The sequence below is a fragment of the Tetrao urogallus genome (assembly GCF_951394365.1).
Source record: "Tetrao urogallus genome assembly, chromosome: 3".
Classification (NCBI taxonomy): Eukaryota; Metazoa; Chordata; class Aves; order Galliformes; family Phasianidae; genus Tetrao; species Tetrao urogallus.
In genome coordinates, this window is record NC_136815.1 from 86,189,167 (window position 1) to 86,216,486 (window position 27,320).

General features: G+C 39.5%; 1 protein-coding gene across 1 annotated transcript; it reads left to right on the forward strand.

Annotated features, from left to right (window-relative positions):
* Positions 1 to 78: 78 nt before the first annotated feature.
* On the forward strand, positions 79 to 25,859 carry KDM1B (lysine demethylase 1B; the record flags this gene model as incomplete). The annotated part of the gene is made up of 21 exons (XM_079533302.1): positions 79 to 293; positions 3,125 to 3,227; positions 4,034 to 4,158; positions 6,003 to 6,092; positions 6,900 to 7,011; positions 8,081 to 8,197; positions 9,114 to 9,152; positions 10,250 to 10,454; positions 11,581 to 11,765; positions 12,650 to 12,826; positions 13,814 to 13,888; positions 15,183 to 15,320; positions 16,747 to 16,918; positions 17,964 to 18,091; positions 19,179 to 19,310; positions 19,623 to 19,697; positions 20,591 to 20,707; positions 21,674 to 21,799; positions 23,261 to 23,383; positions 25,022 to 25,174; positions 25,776 to 25,859. The coding sequence occupies 21 exons, from the start codon at positions 79 to 81 to the stop codon at positions 25,857 to 25,859; spliced, it is 2,691 nt and encodes an 896-aa protein (XP_079389428.1).
* Between the last annotated feature and the right edge of the window lie 1,461 nt (positions 25,860 to 27,320).

Here is a 27,320-nt window from a genome sequence, read left to right on the forward strand (position 1 = left end):
CGGAGAGCGGAAGCGGCGGCGGCAGGAGGCGGGCTGAGGGCGCTCGGCGCCGGTAGGAGGAGGAGGAGGAGGAGGAGGATGGCGCTGGGGATGGCCGCGGCGGTGAGTGAGCCCCGCTGCCCGTCGGCCCCCGGCCCGGCGGCGGGGCAGGTGCAGGCGCAGCCTTCCCCCGAGCTCACCGCCGCGCCCCCCCCTCCATCCTTCCCCCCTTCTCTCCCCGCTGCAGCTCTAGCAGGAGGCGGCTCGGGCACGCGTGGATGCGCTCTCCGGCCCTCGGGCGAGCCGGACCCGAGGTGAGCGCCCCGGGGACGCTGTCAGGGCCGGGGGACTCCGGGGCGGCTGCTGTCAGCGCGCTGGGGCTGCGCCCGGCCTCGGCTCACCGGCTGCTCTCGCTTCCTGGGTGTGGGCTGTGTGTGTGTGGTTTCTATTTTCTTTTCTTTCCTTCTTTTTATTTTTTTTTCCCCCCCCAATGCAAACTTGCTGTTAAGTCTCCCCGCACAGGCCGGGCATTAGGGGGACGAAGCGGTACGGAACGTGGCACAGCGTAGGGATGTGTGTCTCTTTCCCCTTTAAAGGGTCTCTTTCCTCCGGCACTGCGATGGTAGGGTGCGCAGAGTCACATAAAGCATAGCGAAGTAGGCAGTGTCCGCTGCTCTTGAGAAAGCTGCGGGAGTGGGAGGTGTGGGGCTTTTGGGAGGGGAAGCAAAGGCAAAGCGGTGTACAGCTGGAAACAATGGCCTTAAAGCAGTTATATCTGCAAACCCACCTCTTCTCCACCTTCTGCCTCATCCCCTGCCAGCAGCATCCACGACAAAAACACATCCGTGCTTCCCTACATCTGCTCTCTGCCAATCAAGGCGGGAGGCCCTGTGAACCAGCGATGTTTTCACCAAACTTCTCAGTGGACAGTGGCTGCTTTTTGATTTTCCCCCCAGCCCCACATACATGGGGTTGCATACTCCCCTCTGACTTTGGGATGGGCTCTGACCGCCTGCAGCCCCTGCCTGGCTGCGAGGGATGATCAGCTGGCATGGGAGGCTGAGGTGATAGAGAGGTGATGCAAAAGGATAATGTTGATAGGACAAGGGGGAATGGTTTCAAACTAAAAGAGATTTAGACTAGGTGTCAGGGGGAGATTTTTCACTGTGAGTGTGGTGAAGCACTGGCACAGCTGCCCAGAGAAGCTGTGGGTGCACCAACCCTGGAGGTGTTCAAGGCCGGGTTGGATGGGGCCACGGGCAGCCTGAGCTGGTGGGGGTGGCAACCCTACCCTTGTCAGGGATTTGGAATCGTGTGGGTTTTGAGGGCCTTTCCAACCCGAACCACTCTGTGTTTCAGTGAATGTTGTGCTACTGGACAGCCCTGTCAGCAAAACCTGACTTTCATTTCCTGGGGCTTGAAGTGGTACTTTTGGGAAATGTCATTTAAGTGGCACTAGTTGGCTTTCCTTTCTCTTCTCCAACCACCACCACCTCCATACGGTGGAGTATATGATGGTGGACTGCTATTGCTTTTTTGGCATAATAATAGATATATCTTTTCTCCCTCTAGTTACATATAATGTTTGCATACAAAAAAGAAAGTTAATGTTTGAGTTGGCTTCCCAAGCTCAGTTACTTTCTCCCATCTGTGGATATCCTGTGATTTTCTTTTTTCCCCCTTATGCACTCAAATCAGTTCCTCCTACCTGGAGAGCAGAAACTTTGTAACAACTCCCATTCTCTCTTGCTGCTACCTTTACTTAGGAGAGCTAGTGAACGAAGCCACTGCTAGCACTCCATGCTGTCAGTTGGAATGAGGAGGATGCAGCCTGGAACAACCGAAAGAAATCCCAGATATAGTACAAATACATACATAAAAATAGTAATAAAAAATTGCAATCTGCTCCTTATTACACCAAGATAGCATTCATGATTCAGTGCCGTAGTCTGTTTCCTTTATGTGTGGTAGATTAGATTTAATTCTTCCTGCAAGCTATTTTATTTGTATTTTAATCCTTGCAAAAAGAATACCTTTGATTGTAATGTTTTACATATGCTTTCCCATTTCTGCAGTGTACTTTCTCATACTCCGTGCTTTCCAGATTACATGATGAACTGTGGCCTTCTTCCTGTTCCCAGGGATGTAGTTAAATATAAGCATGGATTTGCCTTCTGGTGTAGAACTTCTCTCCTGAAGCAGTTTAGTAACTGCATTTGTGATCTCCCAGTTAACTAACATCACAATGCAGCTGCTGCTGTTTAGACCCTAAATTCTGATGCACGTTCACAGGAGGGTGTGTGAGTCATAGAATTACCACGGTTGGAACAGACCTCCAAAATTATTCAGTCCAACCACCCAGCTACCACCAATACTTCCCCACTAAACCACGTCTCTCAGTACAGCGTCTAAATGGTTCTTGAACACCTCCAGGGGCAGTGACTCAGCCACCTCCCTGGGCAGCCCATTCCAGTGCCTGACCCCTCTTTCTCCCATCCAACCCCTGTCCCCTGGTGCAACTTGAGGCCCTTACCTCTCATCCTCTCACCAGCTGTGTAGAAGAGGCAGACCCTCATTTAGCCACAACCTCCTTTCAGGTAGCTGTAGAGCTATAAGGTCTCCCCAGAGTCTCCTCCAATCTAAACAATCCCAGTTTTGGAACTGGTGTTTCATTTGGTGGTGAACATCTGAATAAAAGTGCTGTACCACGCAGTTCTGTTGCTACCAATAAATCAGTTGTCAAGGAGAAGAGCACTGTGAAGGCTTGGATTTCAGAGCTCGCATTGTGAACTGAAGTCTACTCGCATTGCTGACCCTAATTCTAGTCCAGATCATCACGTAATGCAAATCAGATTACTGAAATCCAGGGTATGCTGATCTGGAACAGTCTGTCAAGATGTACTCAAGGATCTAATCTTAACTGTGAATTTAGTTTAGAATAAGATCGTTGTTCATTTCCCCATAATGCCACCTTCATTTCCATCCTGAGTTACTGGGTAGGCTGAACAGATTCTTGTCCATGTTTCTCTGACAGGAGAAGCAGTGTAAGTGAGGCTGTACCGTCCAGGTGATTGGATAGCTCTGCAAATTCAACCAATTCTTATTTTTCTTTTTTCTTAACTGCTCCCTACCTTTTTCTTTACAGGTCTAATAATACAATGTCAGCTGGAAGGGTACGAACAAAGAAAAAGGCATGTTCTTCAGAGCAGTCTCCAGACAGCCTTCCTCTGAGGAGTTCTGGAAGACAGGTATTTATAACAATTTGACACTCTTGTATTTTTATTTTCTGTTAACGCTTATAAAGAAGGTGTTTCACTGTGGATACTTCAGGGATGGAACGTTTTTGCAGGAAGAGGGAGAATCAGTTCTGCGAAGAAGCAGGCAAAGCTGCTTTTTTATCAACAGTATTCGGAAGAGACAAATGCTCTGTATAACTTGAAAATTCTTGATGTGTTAAAAATACAACCAGAGTTTTCTGTGCAGCTGAACCAGGCTGTCCAAGACCCAAATTAATGTGATACACAGCATCTCTGAAGCCCATAAGAGGTATTTGGTATACAGTTTTGTATCTGGAGTCCAAAAAAAAATATTCCTCCAAACCAGCCCTAATATTTTGTTTGAGGTGCAGATAAGATCACAGCTAATTAACATCAGTAAGTATGTGAAGGAGAGATTTTTTTGAAGGTGGAATAAAAAGAATGCCTGAGGCTTGACTCATTAGCATGTGATGGAGCTCAAAATGCTATTTAAACCAGAGGCTTTGCTTATAATTTCTTCAATGGTATCAGTTAAGCTAAGACAAGACATTTTTAGCTTTAAATGATATCTTCATCTTTACTGTTCTGTTTTTTTTTTTTTTTTTCTGGGGGAGAGATAGAAAAAATGACCTAATTTGACAGCTGCTTCATGCTGCAGCTATCTCACAGTGGCTTCAGAAAGTTTGGTTTGTGTTCTTTATTCAATGCCATGCCACAGGATGCAGAACTGCCTGTATGCCTCTGTTAGAAAACACATCTGTGTCGTTTCTGGTCAGATTTCAGCTATTCTTTATTAGGTGAAGAAGAAAGCAGCCGAGGCAACAGATGATGATGATGATGCATCAGAAAAGAAATACAGGAAATGTGAGAAAGCTGGATGCACTGCAACGTGTCCCGTTTGCTTTGCCAGCGCAGCCGAAAGGTTTGTTTATTTTTATTTGCATTTTTTCATGGGCTCTTCTAAGCTTGCTATTTGAAATTCTAACCACATTTTGAAAAACCCCTTCATTTCCAAGTGTAGAGGGAGGACTGAAGGACACTAATACCAGTCTTAAGATGCCAGGAAAGTGTCACAGGTTGTTCAGTTTGTGGTTAAGGTTCTACCGCACAAGTTGCTAATTCTGATAGAGTGTATCTTCAGCTTAGTATAAGCCTATTGATGTTATTAATGGTGTCCTCTGGAACACGCCTTGTTTCTGTGAAACCAAGAGCATCTGAGTGTAACCTGAGGAAGCTAAACTTGCTTTCAAGATGGAAAATGAAACCGCCATTTACTGCCGAAATTCTTGATCACTTTGTTGTTGGAATGTTTTGCAGTCCGAGGTGAGACTCTGAGCTTGACATTTTAGGACTTGGGAGACAATCGGACTTCTTTGAACTCCTTGTTCTCAAGTTGTTTGTGGCTTTCAGTGTGCTAATGCCAGCCCTTTTGCATTCTGACCCTGGAGATGCATCTCGTCAGTACTGTGTGTTCAGTATCTATAAAAAGAAACATATCAGACCTCATTATGCAGTAGGCAGACTGTAATTATATGGCATTGTTCCCTCTCTCGTTAATTGGGCAAACTTTCCTCATTTTATTTATTCTCCAGTGATATAAAATACTCCAATGCCTCATTTACTTACCTCTGAGAATTCTTCTTTGTTAGCTGCAGTTAAATGTTGTCACAGAAAAGCCAAGTTTTTCAGCAGTTGTGTAAGAGACTTTTAGGGGAAAGGAGTACCTGAGAAATCAGTTTTAGTGATGTTATATATATTTTTTGAAACAACAGATGTTGCATAATCTTTTTTTTTTAATATTATTTTAATGTTGTGATAGATTCTATATTTTACATACAGATATATATATATATTTCCACCAGAATACATACTTTCAACATTATTTATTTGAGATGAGATGATTTCACCACTGTCTATTTCAATTAGTACCTTAGGTCACTGCTTTTTACCTTATACATTCATCTTGACTCATTTCACTGAGTTTAATGAGAGTTTTCTAAGCGAAGAGTGATTGCTTTGCATAATGAATATAACCTTTGCTAATAGGCACTTATTTCCATGAGTAATAAAGAATAGAAGTCCAGAATGTGTAGGGGTTTCCTTAAGGTTTTCCTTCTTTGGGATAAAATTGCAGCTAACTTGGTCATATTAAAAAAAAAAAAAAAGGCAACATTGGTTTGGTGTTCAGATTTGCGTATATGGTTGTGTCAGCTGTTCTGGGGACTAGATCTTATGATGAGCTGTGAATCCATTCATCACTCGTACAAGAAAAATATTCATCAAGATGACCCCCTCCCACTGCTGCACCAGACCAGAACAGAATGAAAAAAAGGTCAAGAAATGCTAAGTTCCTACAGAGAGTTCCTTACACATTTGGAAAATGCTTTGTCTGTCACAATAGGCATTATAAAAACAACTCTATTTTTTGTTCAGGAAGTGTCTACTTAAAGGGTGCTAAAGCAGGGCTCATTGTTGGAGAGAGGTTGCTGGAAGCCAAGCCAGCTATAGAACTGCTTATTGTGCACACTTTGCCTCCTTTGCATCTGGTGTTGCTTCGTTTGGGAACTGGAAGTGTCTGAGACAATTGAAATGATCTTCTCCTTATTGTGATTTGAATAACTGCAGTGCCTTGTGTAAGACAGCCTTCATGAACATAACATAATGTGCTGGCTTGTCCCGAATATTTGGTTCACATTCTAGAATGTGCTATTGTTAATAGGGTTTTTGAAATGTACCATAAAGTATTTCTGCATTTCTGCATTTCAGATGTGCAAAAAATGGGTATACGTCCAGATGGTATCATCTTTCCTGTGGGGAGCACTTCTGCAATGAATGTTTTGACCACTACTACCGAAGGTAGATTTGCCAATTAACATTGTGCCTTTTCAGTACTTATTAAATTTGACAGATGATACGAGTGAAGAGACCTCATATACTTGTGAATAATACGAGGGTTCATCCTCTGTGCTTGCTTTATTTGAAGTGATGCTTAGATATTGGTGTTAAAACTGCAGGTGTTGCACGGACTAATCATCAGCATAAATGTGTAGCGTGAGCAAAACCAGTTACTTTATACCTAGGCTGTTCTACAAGTACAGTTATTCTAAAGCTTTCCTCTCTTTTAAAACAAAAGCAGAGAATTTTAAAAGATGTGAGTGCATTTAAGTAGTTTCGAGTACATCCGTTTTCCCTTAGATAGCAGATTCACTTCAAATGTGAGCTCAGGAGAGAGGACTTGGGTCAGAATAAGACCAAAGCCAGCAAGTAGATTTTGCTTTCATTTCAGTGACTGGTGAAGACTCAGGTCAGGGTCAGGGAGTACTTTGGGCTCCAGGCTCCTTTCTGTTTTTCTGGGAATTTAGTCCATCTCTGCTAAGATTTCTGAGTGCTTATGAACTCAGCAGCACCTGTAACTCAGTCCCCATTTTAACTTCTTGGAAGTATGCCCAATACCAAGAGGATATAGTGGTCAGGATGCTCTTTATTGCTATCATAAGAACCACAACTTGCTTTGTTTTTAATAGGAAAAATACAGGACTCTCTTCAGCCTTATTTCTCTGTCCTTACATAAAAGGTTTAATTTTAGAATAACCACTGTTGCTTAAAACGAACTAGATCATGCCGTTTCCTAACCACTTGCCTTTTTTTTCTCTTTCTTTCTAGTCATAAAGATGGTTATGAGAAATACACAGCCTGGAAAAGGATTTGGACAAGTAATGGGAAAAGTGAGCCCAGCCCAAAAGCCTTCATGGCTGATCAACAGCTCCCTTATTGGGTAAGATGGACAGCGATTTGTGGAATATGGTGTATTTCAATGTGATGTTAATTTGTGAAGGCATACAGTTTTGAACAGATGTTTAAATTAACTCCCCTGACCTGTCTTTTCCATCTTCTCCTTTCTTGAACTGAAAAACTTTCTGATATTGTATGATCAGGCAGCAGGCCAGCTGAGTTTTTACAGGGGCTAGAGAAAAGCTCAAGATCAATTCTGATCAGCTTCTCCATTGTTGGACACCTTCTCCAAGTCTCACAGAGAACAACTTTCTGTTGCTTTTTGTTGAAGTAGCAGCTAAGATGTATAATATTCAGATAGAGTAAGACTTAGTGGGGAAAATGGGACATACCAGCTATAGCAAACTGAGTGTAAAAGACTTGCAAAACATTGATTTCTGTATTTCCACACTGAAGGGAGTAGAAGAGAAACAGAGATGGAATTGGAATAAAGTTTGAAAAAAACATATCATAGAATTTCAACCCCCCTGCTGTGTGCAGGTCACCAACCAGCAGCCCAGGCTGCCCAGAGCCACATCCAGCCTGGCCTTGAATGCCTCCAGGGATGGGGCATCCACAGCCTCCTTGGGCAACCTGTTGCAGTGCCTCACCACCCTCTGAGTGAAAAACTTCCTCCTAATATCTAACCTAAACCTCCCCTGTCTCAGTTTAAGACCATTCCCCCTAACCCTATCACTACCCATCCTTGTAAACAGTTGTTCTCCCTCCTGTTTATACACTCCTTTCAAATACTGGAAGGCCACAATGAAGTCTATTGAAGTAGTGCGTGATACACTTTTCACAGCAATGCTTGCAAAAGCCACTGAAGTAGTAATGGCTGTTGAATCACTTTTGGATTAGGTTCTGTGGTGAAACTCAGTCTTTTAGGAAATCAGTGCAAGACCTAGTATACAAAGTGTCTTACACCCGAACATTATATGAGAATGAATTTAACAACTGCACTTAAGAATTTTCTCACATCTGCCTTCTTTCAGTTGGTTATCGAGGCTTCATTAACCTTATCTATGATCAGTCAGTAACAAGTAAAAACATGTTTGTTTTTTGACTTGTAGGTGCAGTGTACAAAGCCAGAGTGTGGTAAATGGCGTCAGCTGACAAAGGAAATCCAGCTGACACCGCAAATAGCAAAAACCTACAGATGTGGTATGAAACTAAACAATTCCACCAAGGTAACACAGAAGACTTTTGCTCATATGGAAACTAGTAACAAGTAGATTTTTCTTGTTTGCAGACATTATTTACTTCTTACTTTGCTGCTTAATGTTTCTAATTTAAAAACGGTTGCCTGATGGCCTGTGGAGTTGCACAGTGAAAGGCCCACAAGCTGTTTGGCCTTTTCTGTATCCTGAGTGAAAATATCAAGAAAGAAGAATTTGAAATACTTTCTGTCTGTAGTCAGTTATAAAATCACTCATTCTGAAGCTATGAAAAGATTATCAGAATATACGAAATAGACATGCATCACAATATTTGTTTTAGTTTGTCAAGCCATGCTCATTATGGAGGAAAATGTTTGAAAAGTTCAGTGAGCTTTTGGTAACTTCTAGCAAGTTTTATCATGGGAAATTTTCAGCTTTGGCACGAAGATAACTCTTGAAAAAGAGTCCTTTTAATGCTGCAGAGTCTTTTTTTGTGAAAAACATGACAGTTCATCTTGGAACCTTGTGATGTTGAAATAAATCTAGGAATCTTGGTTTTATGTCTTTCCAGTCTGGACTGGAAGAGTCTCTCTGAAAAATGTAGAATCTTCCCAGATTTTTTTTTTGCCCTTCCAATTTGTTTTAGTGTTCCACTCCGTTTTGTGGAATAAGACACATATTCTAATGTCTGATCAGTGGAGACTGCTTAATTCAACAAATGAGAAACATTTTCTGGTATATTTTGTATTTTTTCAGTGTGTTGTGTTTTTAACTATATGTTTCTCTGTTATTTACTTTTACTAATACAAATGTTGTGCCACAGAAAGCTAACATGAATGCATTATTCGGTTTAAGGAAACATGCCATAGCCAAATTGCTTTGTTTTATATTTAATTTTTGTTGTAGAGTGTAAGAATAGCTCTGATTCAATTGGCTTTTCTTTCAGACGGAGGGCTCAGACCAATGTTCCATGCCTGAGGACTTGGTGAGTAGCAGCTGTTCCTCCTCATTTGTTCAGAATACGAAAACAACCCCAAAGCATGGCATACGCCTTTCCTTTTCTTGAACTTTTGGCCAATTGTAGCAGTATTTATGCATTTTGCAAAGGACACTATTTGCAACAGAGCCTAGGACCTTCTACTTTCTCATCTTTTTTCCTCTCTTCCCTCACTATACCAGTTAGATTTCAGGTGGTTCTTGCTGTCTTTGAGCTGTGGCCAGTGATACAAGGCTCACTCCTAATTCTCATTTTTGATTAGGCAAACCTAATCAAACATTTAAACAGCATTCAGCTGCCAGTTTTCAAACAAAAATCCCCATCTCCAAATTCCCCTCTCTTCCAGGTGGTTTCCATCTTTAGTTAAGCCTTGTCTCCTCTTTCTGAAAAGTGCATAGGAAAGCCGAAACATGTTTTCTCTCTCCTCTACCTCCTAATATGAATGATACGTGATGCATGTTGGTGTTGCAATCGTTTTATGATCACGTAACCTCACATTTCAGATTGAGTATGATATGATAAGCCAGTGTTGGCAAGTGTACCTGAGGTACCTCTGTCCCAGGAAACGTTCATAATAATTGTTGACTGCTGTGGAAGCTTGGACATTTTGTTTCCTTAATGCATGTTTACTTTGTAAAATGAGGCTGAGTCAGTAGCATTTCTTAGGGTTTTAGAAGGTCTTTGATGGGGACAGCAGAATTTATGTTAAATCAGTCAGTTAGTTTAGACTTCTAAGTTCAGATTTCTGGTTGCACGAGCAACTGTAAATGTTTTATCAAGGGCCTGGTAAGGCACAGGTGCATTGTCGTGGCATGTCTCATCTGTTTGTTTTCCACATAGGTGTGGACTTTATGAAATTTCAGCTCAGTTTCTGAGGTTTAATACTGCTAGTTTTCTGTGTCAGGCTGAGGATGGGGAAAGAGGGAGAGAAAATGTCTTTAAGACTTGCAAATCTGAGATTGGTACTAATAGCGCTTTTTGGTGTCAGTTCTGGAGGGAGGGGGGAATTGGTTCATTTTACAACGTTTTCAAAGTACTGACATGTTCTCTTCTCCCCTCTTTCCTTCACTTCTCCGCTTGGCCAGAGAGTGGCTGAAGTTTCAGACCATTGGTGGTACTCCATGCTCATACTCCCTCCTTTGCTGAAAGACAGTGTGGCAGCTCCCTTTCTAGCTGCATATTATCCAGACTGCGTGGGCATGAGTCCATCCTGTACCAGCACTAATCGTTTACCTGGTGAATCCAACCTTGTGAAGTTAGAGCACTTAAAGAGCGTACCTAATTTGACTGGTAAGGGCCATCTGCAGGGCTCTGTTCCTTAAGTAGGTGTGATGACTGTTGTCTTGTAACTGAGGTTATAAGGCACACAACGCTCCCGACTCAGAAACACCAGTTCTGTTCTCAGCACTAATACACACCCTCTGTGTGACTGCCTCTCTACTTCTTTGTCGTAATTTACTCATTTGTAAGATAAAGGTAATGCATTTCTTTAAGGTGTAAGCACAGACTTCATAGGCTTTTTGATTACTACCTGCCATTAGTAACAGAAATGGAAGTTAACATTCCGGTACTAAAAGATCATTTGTTTTCTTAAGGAAATGAAGGTTTGTAATAACAACATTTAATTCTGCTAGTTTTGATGTTGAGGATGTTTGAGGCTTTGCAGAAAAGGATTAGATTTCTTACGGCACATGGATTTTGTTTAGGTTACTTTTTGCTAACAGTAGCTCTGAGACTGACAATCTGGGAGCGAGATCTGCAAAATAGGTTCAGTATGAAAGAAGGTAATTCAGGATTCCCGTATCATCCTTACTGATATACCTCAGTACTGGCTCAGAGAGAGTACTTCGAGGGAAGTTCTGCTTTTGTGTTATCCTTGCAGGCTTTGTTCTCCTTAGGTGCTGAAAATAAATCTGCTCATCTATTCAGCAGATATTTACCTGCTTTATAAATAGGAAACCAACTTCATTATACAGAGCTGCTAGTGCTGCATGTGGAAGATGATTACTTTTAGTCACTGCTCACTCTGGGTAGAGCTGGGAGCTGAAAATGAAAGCAGTTCAGAGGACTCTGTGAGCCTGTACAGCAGTGCTAGGCTTTAGACTTGAATTTAGATCCTGTTCCATGTTGGACCAGTCATGGCATCTGAGGGCATGTGCTGCTTCTCTGACAAAACTCAAACTCTTAGGCCCAAGGCACTATAAGAGGTAGTGCAACAAGAATTAGTACTACACAGCCTGGAGTGTAGAAGAAGGGAAAGTCGTATGAAATGAGATAATTCTAAAAGTGGCTAGAGTTTGGGATGCTTCCTGGCTTCTTTATCTGTGCCAGATCAATGAATTGTCTTAAAGGGAAAAGGATAAGTAGATAAAACAGAATATGACTATTTCTTTTGTGTGTGTGTGTCTTTATTCAGTTCCAGGAATGAACAAATATTTCCAGCCTTTTTACCAGCCCAATGAATGTGGGAAAGCACTTTGTGTAAGGCCAGATGTCATGGAACTAGATGAGCTCTATGAGTTCCCAGAATATTCACGAGATCCTACCATGTATTTGGCCTTGAGAAACCTGATTTTGGCTCTGTGGTACACAAACTGCAAGGTAACTGCTAAAAGTTAATTTGTTTGTTTGCAAATAACTGCTATTATGGGATAAGGATGTTTTAAGTGGGAGGAGGCAAAGGAATTGGACTCTATTTCTATTAGAGCCTTATGAACCAGAAAAAATTGTTTCTATCCTTTTGAAAATTCTTGCCAAGATTGGATTTCCACTCCACCATTAGTTGTAATGCCTAGGACCTTCTTTTATGGTAAAATGCTGAAGTTTTAAAAGCATTAAACCTTCACTAAATCTGCTCAGCTATTTACTGTCAAAAGTAATGTTTGGACATTTCTAAACAGTTGTTTGTGTGTGCTTGACAGTATTTTTTTTCTTGTATGAATGTTGGACAAGGAAATGACTGCCTTTCTCCTTTCGTTTATTCTACGATGCTACCCTTCAATGAAATTGCTTCTATTCCTATTTAATATAAACGAAATCAAGAGACAACTAGAATTGCACATACTGAAGCTTTCAGACCCCGATATCTGCATAAGAATTGTGAAGATTTTGGATACTCATCTAGCTTTTATTCTGAATGCCATTTTAAAATGAATTTTAATGGAATGTTAACCATGAGCACTGCCACCTGCAGTCAGGGATGGATTTCAGTACATGGAGTTTGCAAGAACATCTTTTACACTTATGCTTTTATTCCAAGTTCATTTAGCTTTTTATTTAAAGGAAACTGAGAAGAGAGAAATTATTACCTTACTCTTTAAGGCTGATTGGCAAGAAACTTCCACAAAAATTGCTTTTAAAATATTCTCAGGCACCTCTATGATTCACGATTAACCTTTATCATGTGGTTTACAATGCAAATCCGTTGCAAACATGTGAAAGTATCGGATATTGAACTACCAATACTGCTTTTTTCTCTTCTACAGGAGGCCCTTACCCCTCAAAAATGTGTCCATCATATAATTGTTCGAGGGCTTGTGCGTATTCGCTGTGTACAGGAAATGGCGAGGATACTGTATTTTATGACAAGGAAAGGGCTAATTAATACAGGGATTTTATCAGTCAGTACTGACCAGTATCTTCTTCCTAAAGAGTACCACAATGTAAGTAGCTGTAACAATCCCTGTGTTATCACTGCTATAAAATGACATGGAAATTCTTTTTTTTGCTCGTTAGCTCTAACTCCAATAAGTTGTGTTGGAATTACTTCTAAAAGCAAACATATTTCACACAGTCCTCATAGAATCATAGAATCGCTCAGGAAGACCTTAAAGATCATCGAGTCCAACCACAACCTAACCATCCTACCCTCACTCTAACAACCCTCTGCTAAATCAGGTCCCTGAGCACCACATCCAAATGGTTTTTAAACACATCCAGGGGTGGTGACTCAACCACCTCCCTGGGCAGCTTAACAACCCTTGCTGTAAGAAGTGTTCCCTGATATCCAACCTAACTATCCTGATATCCATCCTAACCTCATCTACCTGTAGTGCTCACTGAAACAGCAGAGATGGGAGGTTTTGCCAGCCAGGTTTCTATTCCCACATATCTGTGGAATCCAACCCAGTGGATTTGAACTTTCTGTACACTTTTCAGATGGGTGGGAACTGTGGGGGAAAAACATGCAGTATGCTTAGGTTCTTCTTGTGCCTTAATCCTGGAATACACCTCTGCTTCCAGAGGTGAGGAAACTCATATTAACTTCTGGTTTGCAAGAGCTATGATTGAAGGGTATATATTTATGACTAGCAAATTTCATGACAGAATGCAGAAACTTACATAATGAATGCATTCTGTAATAGAAACCTCCTAGAAAAAGTTGATTTCTGTGTGGAGAATGTATTTGCATGCGTTCTCAGTTTATAAAAAAGCTTTTATTGATCGCCCCAATTTGTGATTGGAATTGTTACAAGTTAAGTGTGTTATTTGTCTGAGAACTGTTCCAGTTAAAAGAAATTGAGACATCTGCAATTCAAATTGCATTTCTGAAATCTAAGGGTACTTCAACTTTAGCAAGAATACATTTGCAGCTATCATTTATATTTCAGTTCTTAACTGCTTTTATGTATTTGAACGTTATTTTATAGAAATCTGTCATTATTGTTGGGGCTGGTGCAGCAGGATTAGCAGCAGCCCGACAGCTACACAACTTTGGGATTAAGGTAAGAAACTTCAGAGTACGTTACTTGAAAAAACTTTTTTCAAAGATTTTCTCTGCTTTGGAAGTGTTCTTCCTCAAAATAAAGAAATAACCTTGTTCTTAGAAACATCTAAGCATGGAGCATCCCAATTAATTGGCAGAATTTGGGGTTTTATTGAGTAAATTTTCTGCTAAAAACAGAATTTATCTTCATCTAAATTTTAACAAGGCAAGCAGTGCGTATTGTAGGCAGACTTGAGTAGGGAAGATAAAGGAAGTCAGGGACATCTGTGTATAAATAATCCAACTGTAGATGGCAATTGCTGTTTAAAGGAGATTTTCTCTCTGTTTTGCACTTTAGTGTACCTATTTGTTTATTAAACAGGCAAATCACACATATTTCCCTTCTCCTCCATTTACTATTACCAGTATGATCCCAATATAGTAACAGAACTTTACACATCAGAGAATAGCAATATTCTTTACAAATTAGATGTTTGCAGCGCTGATGTTTAAGGAAATGAATGGGCACGTTGCTTTCCTTTTCTTTTTTTTTTAATAAGTGAAACCCTAGCTCCTACTGCTCCATAAACTCTTTCCTTTTCTGCTGAATAGCAAATTGTAGTGCAGCCTTATTGTCCATCAAGATCTTTTGGAAGCTCTCCTGCAGTAAAATATGGAATCATTGACTAGCAGGACAATTTTTTTAATGCACGAAGTATCTTGTCAATTTTTTAAATACATGTACGTGCTTTTTTTTCCTATTGCTTTCTGCTGTTTTGGAGAGAGTTTGTCCAAAAAGAATTTAGATAAAAATAAAAGCAAATAAAAATAAATATATTTAGTTAGACAAAGTATCTATCCAGTCCAGCATCCTGAGTCAGGATGCTGAAAGAAGTATGTATGAATGAATTAAACATGAGCTGTGAGCACATGAAAATGAGCTATTCTTGGAATACCCTTGAAATAAACTTCTCCAAAAGCATTATAGATGTCCCTAGGTGGATGTTGCACAGAGATCATTGTGTGCAGCATGCCTTCAACTCTATTTTTGAGATTTCCAGCATGTCTTTATTGTTTTTAAAAATATTTTGAAATTTTCCACTGGGATTGTTTCTTGAAGTATCAGTTGTTGTACACGTGTACATATCCCAAAGGGTAACCTTTAAATAACAATTTAAATGTATAAATAACCTAATGAAAATAAGGCATTAAGGTTGTTAGCCTTGTTGGCTTGCTTCTGTTTTTGTTTTGTTTTCCCCTTTGCTCTGGAGTTGGCCACGTCTCACCATGCACTGAACTGCACTGTGTCGTAGGTCATCGTCTTGGAAGCTAAGGACAGAATTGGTGGCCGAGTGTGGGACGATAAGACGTTCCCAGGCGTCACTGTTGGGAGAGGTGCACAAATCGTCAACGGATGCGTCAACAACCCAATGGCACTAATGTGTGAGCAAGTGGGTTCTCTGCTGTGGTCGTGCGTTATCGTTACAGAACTGTTGTCAGAAGCTGGGTGTGGGTGGCTGGGTAAGGGTGGGAGTCTCTTTTCACGGCATGATTAAAACGCTGTTCTGCATTTTGAGTAAACTCAGTGCTGCTGTCCTATCTTTGGTGACAGATGGGGACAGAGAAGGGCTGCAGAATGGTTTCACGCACATTATGTAAAGAAAAACAAGGCAGCTTCGCTTCAAAATTGGAAGAAACTCCTTTTTTTGCCCTTTTCTAGAGATAAAAATACAAGAGGCACCTGGCAGACTGCTGATTCTAGTACAGACAAAACTTTAGAGCTGAGAAAGACATCACTGTGGTAGGCTATTGCTATGCTGTTGTAATACAGAACTTGGTTACAGACTTGCCTTTGCTTGGCCTCTGCATTTCTAGTTTGATTCTGAACAAGCAATACTTAATATGTTTAACAGATACTTTTCCAAACATAACACAGCTTAATTTTTTTGGGCAGGAAGCAGAACTTCCCCCAGTGGAACTTGAATATGGAGTTTATTCAGAGAGGCATGTAAATCCAGCCCACGCTGTTTTAACTGTTTAGTGTTCTAAAGTGTCATGAAGAATAAAAATGAAGGGGTTTATTATTATTATTATTTTTTTAAAACACTTCAGTTATGAGGTGAAGAGCAATGGCTTTTGAATACATGTTGGGTACTCGCCTTATGTGGTTATGTGATGTCATATTTCATGCAGAGTTTAGCTCTGTCTTGAGATCTGCAGTGGGGAGCAGCATCCTAGAGATATGCAAGGAGATGTGAAAAACACTGGAGTGCACTGAAGTAACAAGGCTCTAGGGAGAATCTCCAGACTGACTGTGTAGAATATAATGAATTCCTTGCTATGAGTTGGATAAGCAGAGAAAGATACGAGGTTTAATTCAAAACCATTTCTTTCATTGCTTGCTTGATAATGAAGCTGGCAGCAACTGGCAAGATGCATCCTGTCGATGCCTGCAGGGAGCTGTTAGGCCATCAGGCATCAGAAAGCTGCTGAAAAGAACTAATTTCAGTGGCAATTAGAAAATAAAGTGAAGGAAAAATGAAAGAAACTCGTTCATTATGTTTGATACCAGACACATCTCTGTGCTACCCCATGACTTGACAGGAAAGTTGGAGATGAGGTTTCAAGGAATCTCTGATACAGAAAATAATGGAAGAGTGGGGAAAAACAGTTTGTGGACAACTAAGAGATGGAAGGGCTCTTGGTATTCCAGAGCACAAGAGTCTGAGTTAATATGACTTGTTATTTAAGACCATGGATGTTTTTTCATTGACATCATTTAAATCTGAGGGATTCACCTTTCTTTAAATAACCTTAAGCTGCTAGGCACTGCAGTTTTTCCATACTTATAAAGCAATAAAATGTCTTCTTCTTAAGCTTGGCATTAAAATGCACAAACTGGGGGAGAAATGTGACTTGATCCAGGAAGGTGGAAGGATAACAGATCCCACTATTGATAAACGTATGGACTTTCATTTCAATGCCATCCTAGATGTTGTCTCTGAGTGGAGAAAAGATAAAACCCAGCATCAAGATGTTCCTCTTGGTGGTAAGTGGGAGATGTATTTAAAAGTGAATATGTTGGCTGTGCTCATAACTGTCAGAATTTAGAATTTCATATTAAAATGCCTTTTACATCAGACATTTTTATGTCTAGGTATGGCTGCACACCTAACCTTTAATACAGCAGTGATAACCCAGCTCTATTGAGGACAATTGACTACTTGTACACTCACAGACCAAAAAGTCCTTTGTAACTTCTAAGGAGGATGAATTTGAAGGCTTTTATAAATACTGCATTACTTCTAGTGTAGTATCTTGTTTTAATGGTGTAGCTTTTTGCAGTATAACTACTGGCAGTTGCAGCTCAAACACTCAAACACCTGCTGAAGCAGGCAGCAGTGAGCTGTAACTCCTATTCTTTATGACTAATCTGTTTAAAAAACAGCCTAATCAAAGTCTTTCAACGGCAAGAATGCTCCCATCCCTGCTGGTAATGCCTCCCACTTACAGCATGCAAGCACATTCAACAACAAATAAACTTGCTCAGAAATAGGTGTGTCCCAAATCTTTACAGTGTGGGATGAATAAGACAGAAGTAGTAGCTTTGTGCTCTTCAGTGAACTCTGGATCAAATTCCTCATCTCTTCTTGTTTTGTTTTTAAAAAAAGAATAAAAAAAATTAAACAGGATTTATTTGCAAGGATTCTGTTATCCTACAGTGTTGGTTTTTTTCCCTCTGAAATATCTTCAACTGTATATTAATGACAGTGAAGCGATTAATGTCTCTCCTGTCTCAACTGATTATCCCAACTATGCTGTTGCACTTAGTAGTTTTTTAATATATTTTTAATATCTTCCAGAAGCTATGTACATTTTCTTTTTGAAGAAAAAAATATTTTACATAAACCTATGTTTAAGCAACAAAGTTGTATTTTATCATCAGAAAGATCTTGTGGTTTTTCTATGAGAAGAAAAACATCCTAGTACAAACAAGCCTGAAAATCTTGAGATCTAGAGAAGAGAATACTGAAATGCAGGAGGACTTCTAGTGAATTGTGATATATCCTTATTTGAAACATGTTCTTTCACAGAGAAAATACAGGAGATCTATAAAGCCTTTATTCGGGAGTCTGGTATCCAGTTCAGTGAACTGGAAGAAAAAGTACTACAGTTCCATCTCAGTAATTTGGAGTATGCCTGTGGCAGCAATCTCTCTCAGGTGAGTTTTGACAGCTGTTTTGACATGGTTCAGCTCTGTGGAAAATAGTGTTGCAAGTGACATCGAGAAGCCTTCTGATCCCCCACGTGGCCTCAATCAGCTGTCCCTAAGTTACTCCTATATCCCTAACTTATTCTTCAAAAGCACTGTGACATAAATTCCAGCACCTCTGTAGGTAATCTAATGGGAATTCACGACACACTTGCAGTGAAATCCTCTTTACTTTCAGAAGCTGCAGGGGAATAGTGCATTTTGCTGAGATTCTGGGTGGAAGGATTCAGAGAGTTACTCTTTCTCAGATATTGGTGTGTGGCTTCTGCTTCTCAGATGTGTTTAAAAAAACTGAGGCACTTCTCTACCTTGGTATCTTGAGAATAAAAGCATTTAACTCCTAAAATGTTCCAACACTATGACAGTGGGCCCCAGTTCACCACTCCTAGGTATTCTGTTGACTGTGTGATATGGTTTGAATGCAACTGCAGCGATAGGAATTGTCATTTCAATAGCAGTTTGAGAACTGCTTCACTGCCAGGTGGTGACTGCCAAGAGCAAATATTACTATTGTACTGTGAGTCTGTTGGGGAGAGAATGTCAGTGAAAGCAAACATGGAATAACCTGTGAAGATAGAGACAAATTCTGTTTGTTTTGTTTTGTTTTTTTTTTTTAACATCTCCTTTTCCCCCTCACACTGGGAAATAGTTCATTTTTATTCCAAGTCTTAGGGCTATAAAATATGACTTTTTTTGCTGGAGAGAAAACTGAAGTACACTGCAATCATTGCAATTCACCTCATTTTTTGGTACAACTTATCTTTTTTTTTCCTACCCCAAGCAGAGCTAAAACCTTGCTGGACACAAAGCCATTTTATGACTTAATCCAGCAATTATAAGCCACTTAGGGGCCTTGGGAAAATAAGCAGTTTATTTTTGTTAACAATGCCATATGTTCTCATGTACTTTTCTTTATTTTTTTTTTTCCTTTTGCCAAAGTTGTGGAAGGAATTGGGTGGTTTTTAACTTACAGGACTTTTGTTAGAACCCATGTCACCTTACCAGTAGAGACAGCTGGGTTATGTTCTGTCCACAGGTATCTGCACGCTCATGGGACCATAATGAGTTTTTTGCTCAGTTTGCTGGAGATCACACTCTTCTAACTGTGGGATATTCCACTATCATTGATAAGTTGGCTGAAGGGCTGGACATCCGGTTAAATTTCCCAGTAAGTCTGGAAAATATTGATGCAATGCCTGTCTTGTTTTATTTTGACATACCCAATCATATATTTGAGGGTTTTTTTTGACCAGGCAAATGTGGAGCTGCGATCATTCCAACTTATCTCTAAGAAAAGAGAGGGCAAGTTCAGAATTTCTTTTGTTAACCTTCTCACTGATCAGAAATTAAATTGTTGATGTTGCCATCAGCATTGAGTAATTCTATTTATATTAAATCTGTGATACTGAAAACACAGCTGCTGTATTTCTGCATCCTAGGTGTGCAGTCTAAACTATTATACAAATTTGTATTTCAATAGGTACAGAGTATTGACTATTCTGGTGAAGAAGTACAGGTCACTACTGCAGATGGAACTGTGTGGAGAACACAAAAGGTACCCAGTATGCTTTCAGTTTATGGATTTTGGATACATAACAACAGCATTTTCCACAGTCCATGTACTTTTGTTTGTTTGTTTTTTCCCCTTCCACAGAAGACTATTTACTCCAATTTCTCACACTTGTAAGAAAACTCATACATTCCAATGATCTGTATTTGGGTGTCCTGGAATCTATTTTTCACTGAACATGCTTGAGTTCTGAGTACTACTTGATTTAAAGAACTAAGGACTATAAAGATAGAACTAGAAATACGAAGCACATAGATTTTTATCTGGTCTCTGAAGTAATGGTTTCCTCGGTACCCTTCCCTACTCAGCCTTACCCCTTTTTTACATGTAAATCTGCCCTTTAAAATGTTTTCCTTTGGGATGCAGGACTCAACAACTTCTTATCTCTCAGTCACCCTTACTTCCTACATCTTCATTTGCTTTGTACTGGAAAAATTATGTTTTAGGTATCACTTTAAAAATGATACCTGTTCTTACCAAAAGAGGATTGACATCACTAATGTTACTGAGCCCTTTTTTAAGGGAGGGAATCTGTGAAGGAAAAAAAAGACCCTTTCCCCTTTCAAAAAGAATTTTTTGTTAATCTGATGGTCTGCTTGCCTACAGTTTGTGAGAGATATTAAAACTACCAGCATGGTTTGCCACTCACACAAGTAATTCAACAATTTGCAACTTAAAAGCCAGCCAAGTGAGAGACCTGTTCTTACTTGAATGTAATGAATGTGTTCCCCATTAATGTGCAGTAGAATCAGACTCTAATGTTAAGGTATCTGGTGAGTATTATACATGGATAATCCAAGATACTTTAGAGGGTTCTATCAATCTTAAGTACAGCGTTCAGCTTTTGCTGCAATTGTGGCTGTAATTATTTCTCTCAGGTATTAGTGACGGTTCCACTGGCCCTTCTCCAGAAAAATGCCATTCAGTTCAATCCTCCGCTGTCAGAAAAAAAAATTAAAGCTATTAATAGTTTGGGAGCAGGAGTCATTGAGAAGGTAAGCAAATTCAGATCATATTTCAGGTCCTTTTCATGGAAATATTCGCTGCTTTGGCCCTGTTGCTTTTATGGAGCATTACTCCGGGTTTGCTTACGCATTTGGTTTTACTTGGATCCTCTAGTCAAAAATCTTCTGTGAGGTGCCTGCTGTTTGTGATTTTGGAGAAGGGGCTGAGGAAGGAAGCGCAGAAAAAACACTTTGCTGAGCTGCTTACTTTTTTCTATTTCTATACTATTAGTGAAATTCAATGGAAATAACTGTATTCATTTCTTTTTCAACCATCACAATGTAAATTATTACAAAGCCAGCAGAGCTCACGTGTATTTCTCAGAATTCCTGTCACAAATGTGGTTTTTAAAGAAACTGTTACAGAATCACTTCACAGCTTCAACTTTTTTGTGCCTGAGTTTGAGCAAACCTTCATACTCATCTTAGATAATCCAAAGTTCTCATAATACTCTTAGCCCTGGTCTATTTTGACCTAGGAAATACATGAACTATTTTGGAAGAGTACCAAAGGCTGCGTATTTGACCAGCTTGTAAGATCCTTTAACTCTTCCTAGTGGAAAAAGGGAGCTGCTCCTGAAAAGATCCCTTCTAAGATCTGCGCTTAGAATAAAACAGAAATGAAAGTAATGCCAAAAATGATCCTATAGCAATGTGGAAATTTAAAGGCAAAATTCACTGATCCTCATCTGTTGTAGGGAATTTCTGAGTTCTGCATTAGGCTTGTAAAAACTCTGCCAAATTTGAGCATTTTCCATAGTGAATTTCATGGTGAATTTAATTCCCTTTATTTTCTATTTCTTAGACTTCAGCTTACACATTATTTTTTGAAACTCCCTCAGAAAACTGTGTTGAAAATTGAGTAAGAAAAGGGAAAAATGATTAGATGAACAGTTATGAGTTTTGTGGTGTGCTATGAAATTATTTGATTCCATCTCTCTCTCTCTCTCTTTCTAGATTGCACTGCAGTTTCCTTATAGATTTTGGGATAGTAAAATTCAAGGTGCTGATTTTTTTGGTCATGTTCCACCCAATTCCAGCCAACGTGGACTGTTCAGTGTTTTCTATGACATGGATCCAGAGGTAACATACTCCATCTGTATTTTCTGCTGGCCCTTCAGAAATTCGGTTTGGAATCTAAATGCAGTAATTACTGAACAGTGAAAGCTTCCTTCCCCTCCAACCTCCCCCTTTTTTTCCTCTTTCCTTTTAAATTAAGTGGAATCACTTTTATTTATCAAGAAAAAGCTGATTGATACTTCTTTGTACTAAATAGCAATATTTTCCCAGGCCTGGGTGCAAAATAATTACATAAGTATGTTAATACTTTTAGTATCAAAGCTATTCTGAAAACAAGTGTGTAAGACCTGGCACAGATGAACAAAGATGGAAAAGCCTGTCTGTCACTTCAAGTTCAGGACTTCTAATTCCTTACTTAAATCAGCTAAAAAGGACAATGTTGGCTTATTAAACTGGCTTGCACTGGCCCAAGTGACTTTATGAAGTTGCAGAAGACAAGCAGTAGGTTTTGTGTGAATGTGAGGTCTGCAGGGTCAGCCTCAAAACCAGTTCAAACCAATGTACTGGCATTCTGTTGCCCTTCCCTGGCAGTTGCAAGCAGACATGCTACACATTTAACCTACTTCTTCAAGCTTTAACAAGTGCTGCTTACTACCTGACTAGAAGTTCTTCTGGACCTTCATGGCTTACTGTGAAAAGAAACTATCCTGTCAATATTGTGCTGTCATCAAAATATCAACACCTGTGTATGACTTTCCATGTAGCCTTTCTTGTCATCTCCTTAATTCTTGGGAGCTCATTCTATATGAGATTCAGCATGCTGATGCTTTCCAGAAACACTCATGCAATTATTAAGTTGCTTGACAGCTATTCTCTGATAGCTATCAAGTTTAATAACAGAAGAATTTATTGTACAGATAAAAGAGGGAGAGTTCATGAAAGGATTTGAGAATCTGTCTGGTATTCCATGGTTACAGATTAATCTTTGAAACTGCCGAATCACAGCAGATTTCCTGAAGTGAAAGGAATCGTCATGAGAACTGAGCTTTCATTTCTTGGGCCAAAATCAGCTGCTAAGAACTCAGCATTGGCTCCAATCCAAAACATGTCTAGCTAGTATTTAAATAGCTCATCTCTTTTACCATCTTTTGAAACCGGAGTAGAGTTGATGTGAAGTTTTGGCACGGGAGTTTGAGAGGTCTGGCTCAAAGGTCAAATATTTGGGTGCAGTCTTCCAATAGGTATACAGCGAGTTTTCAGTTAATTCTGTGAGCTGTGAGAGGGGCTGACTGTCCCGATACAGGTTTCTGTTAACAAGATTTCCAGTTACTAACATCCTCTGATCTTAAACACTGAAAAATAGGAAGCCTTCATTCTAAAGAATCGGAGATGATTTTGTCTAGAACAAAAATTATTCTGTAGCTGAAAAACATCTTTGTCTTATTAATTAAAATTTAAATTAGTAGTTAGTAATTAAAATGAAAATTTTGAAGTGATATTCTATATCATGATTTTGTTTTCTAGGGCAAACAAAGCATTTTAATGTCAGTGGTCACTGGAGATGCTGTGACAACCATTAAGAATTTAGATGACAAACAAGTACTGCAACAGTGTATGACTGTACTCAGAGAGCTGTTTAAGGAGCAGGTAAGAAAAACCTCTTCTCTTAACAGATGTGAATGAATGTGCCAACAGAAATAAAGCTTCTGATTGCATTACTTCTTGATGTACAGGAAAACATTTGATATTTTTGACTATTTTTCTTTTTCTGTGTGTTTGAGGAAAAGCTTCTTTTGAGCTATGGTAAAAATCAAATTCAGATGCTGTGTAGGGGAGAAATTATTCTTCTAGTAGGAAACAGCCCTTTCAGAGATGCCCTATGGTAAAGGTACAAGCAACATGATCAGTCAAGGGTCCTAAATCCTGACTGTAAAGAAACAAGAGGTAAAAATTCCTTTGCTTACCCCATCCAGATACCAGCTTATCAGGACAAACACTAACAGGAGAATGAGACAAATGTGGGGCAAGCAGATGGCTATCATTGAACGTTATTTTCACTCTTCTTAACAAACTCTGTAATATTTTACAGCTAAATCATTTGTAGCAGTTACATCTCAAGGAATGCTCAGCGTTAATGTTCATGGATGTTGGGACTAATGGTCTTGGAAAAATTTTGACAGCTGAAAGCCAAGATGTTTTCCTAGAAAACATACTTTTGGTAGCAGCTTTACAGTTACCAGAATCGCAGGCAATGTAAGTCCACATACCTGCTATTTTCACCTCATCAGAACATATAGGCAGCAAAGAGGTCTTCAGTTTGGTGCTGGTTTAATCTAGAAGGACGACTGCCATGTCTTTGTCCCCATGGCTTAACACAGTTGTGAATTCTAGCCATCTCTTGACAGCACTGCAGGACTTTCAAGGACAAGGTAGCTTTGCGTGCCATACCAAAACCTCCTTCTGGGATGCCTGTGCAACCTGCCACATGTATCTCCTTGGCTAGCAATTGTTTTGCTTGCTTGAACATTAGTTTGTGGGGGTGACCTGAATGGAATTGTCTATTTGTTGATAGCAGAAGCTGTGCAGAGGCAATCAGTGGTGTTTCTGTCTGCTTGTCACAAGAGCCTTAAGAGTAAGACACAGCTGTAGCTAAGTGAGCCTTCAGAGAGTTATTCAGGCTCTTTCTAGTAGAATGGAGTGGAACTTACACACTGCAATGTGACAAAAAATACACTGTACTACAATCACAGCTTAATTACAGACTTTCTTTTTGTTTCTCCCTAAATGTGGCTTTCAAACCAGCTCATTTTCTGATTTTAGACAAGTCAATTTATTTCTTCACTGGAACAAAATGATCTGCAAAACGGAAATTATATTTTGAGATTTAAACTAGAATTCACAAACTATTATGTCTTACTGAGATGCAAGGAGCTTACACTGCACACACAAACATGCTGAATTACGTTGATGCTGCTGTTTTATCTGTTTGCAAGATTATGTGTTACTGTGACATGGGAACTCTTTGTTTTACCTCTGTATTTCTAGGTTTGATACAGTATCCACATTTCTTGCATTCAAAACAGAGGAACTGTAATGTTTCAAACATCAGGCAACTCTAGCAAACAGATTATCTTCACTGCTTAGTGCCGTAATAAGTAAAACTGGGATTTAATTCAGGGATTTAATCTATAGTACAATAATACTGCATACTCCCTAAGGATTATGGAAAGCCACATAAACGTGAGCTCTTCTCTGTAGCATATAAGTTTCACTCTAATCATACAGGAGGTTCCTGACCCAGTGAAGTTTTTTGTTACTCGATGGAGCAAAGACCCTTGGCTCCAGATGGCATATAGTTTTGTAAGAACAGGAGGCAGCGGCGAAGCTTATGACATTATAGCTGAAGACATCCAAGGAACAATTTTTTTTGCTGGTGAGGTAAGTATCTTTGCTACTGTTGGTTTAAGGTTACTGGGGAACTATTTATGAAAGACTGTCTTTTGGCCAGCCAACAGTTATTAACTTAGAGGTAGCATGAAAGTATATTGTCACACAAATATACTAATGTTTCTTCATTTTGACACACAGCTATCTTTATTCCTATTGGGAATAGGTAGTTCACCATGTATCTCAGGGTGGGAAAGAGCTGCATAACCAGGAAGAGCAGACTATGAAAAGAACATACTCTCCACTTGTATTTTTAGTCAAATTATCTTTCTGTTACTGGGTAGCATAACAGATGTATGCTGCTGATGGTGCTGATGGGTGCATTCTACCTTGAAATAGTACTCAAATGTCTCTCCATAGTGCTTGCAGCAGAACAGACAACTAACGTTGCCAGTTGACTTGCTTTGCAGCTTCTGATGTTGTAAAAAATCATCAGTCTTTCCTCTAAAATTCTTTCAACTAAGTTTTCCATAGCCTTTTAAAATGTTGGCACACGCCTATGTAAAAAATAACTGATCTGAACTTTTCATTTTAAATCTGTTTCAGTAGCTCTAGAAACAATTAATTAATTTGTTTTTTTTTTTAAATACAGGCCACAAACAGGCACTTTCCTCAGACTGTTACAGGAGCTTACCTGAGCGGGGTTCGAGAAGCCAGCAAAATAGCAGCATTTTAACTATGAATTTTTTTGTGCTTATAGATATGTTTGAAATTGTTTTCTGTGGGTAAAACTATCTTCAAGTTTCCTATCTGCTGCCTTTTTTTCCAAGTGGTACTTCAATAGTATATGGTACCTGAAGATAAAATCTTCATCTTCCTTTTCCTACTCTTTTTGTTTCCCCTTTTAAGCCCTAATGATACGTATTGTGTGGTTTTTTTTTTCTTTTCATCTAAAATATCACTAGTAAGGGTGCCATTGGAGTCTCTGGCCACAGCTTAACTAATGGAACTTTTGTTGCGAGTCCTTTTCTATGTGGCTTAAGTCATGCTATTGTAGATCTTCATTTCAGAAGGTCATATTAAAGAAAGATGAAGTTAGCATACAGCATTAAAAATGCTGGCAGTTAGTAAAGGGAGAATGGGAGTTTTCCACTAACTGTGCTTCTCAGGTTGATTATGCTCAGAGGAGTTCAAACTTGCTCCCAAAAGCCTGAATAACCCAGACAAACTCAAGAATTACTGTAGGAAGGCACTCAGCTGTCACCGTTTCTACTTGCAATCGATGATCTCTTCTACAGTATTTCTCATATTCTTAGCCTCCACCACCCAGGCTTTGGAATATCAAGTTTGTTCCTTTAAATCAGACTGCTGGAACAGTTTACAGTGCAATCATAGGTTATTGTAGCTAATAAAAACTTGAAAGTAAAGATTAACTTTTACATTACCTTAAAAACAACTTTGAAATGTTTTCCCTGTTACTTAATTCAGAGAAATCCTTGTTACAGTAGGGTAAGTTTAGATTTGCTTAGTGCTTCTGATCATGTAGAAAAAGGATAGCTTGAGAACACTCTAAGATTATTTTGGAAACAAAACTCCAAATTCATTTGGGCTGAGGAACTAACTACTGCTATGAGTGCACACTGCGGGGGAAGAAAAGAACTGCAAGTTCCCAACAGCTCATTCAGCTTTCATATTTTAAAAATCAGTGAAGATGAATGAGGAAAAATATTAACTTTAACTTTATGAAGGGCTGAAACAAGGTAGCATGCACTTTGACTTGGAAGTTTTTTTTTTTTTTCTTTTGTTATTAAAGTATTATGAAAAACAACTTGTGGGAGTTATCCAGTAAGGGCTAAGCATCTAGCTAATAGTTTTTCCACGAGACGGGGAAGACAAAGTATTTCTCAGTAGAAATAAGAGAGGCACAATCAGGATACCTGTTGTAATACTGTTCCACTAAAATGGTATTCATGGGAAACAAAAATTAAAACCAACTTTTAGTTCTGTTCTGCCATACCTTCCGTGTAACTTTACTGCCTCGTGTTTTCTGGAAGGATAGCAAGCACTTATTCTTCTTCCCCCTTCTTGTTATATTTTGATCTCTTCATGTAAGAGTGACACAGCAAGCTTTTTCAGCTTTTAACATTGCTTATTTCCATACAGCTATCACTAGAAATCACTAGAAACAACAAAAGCA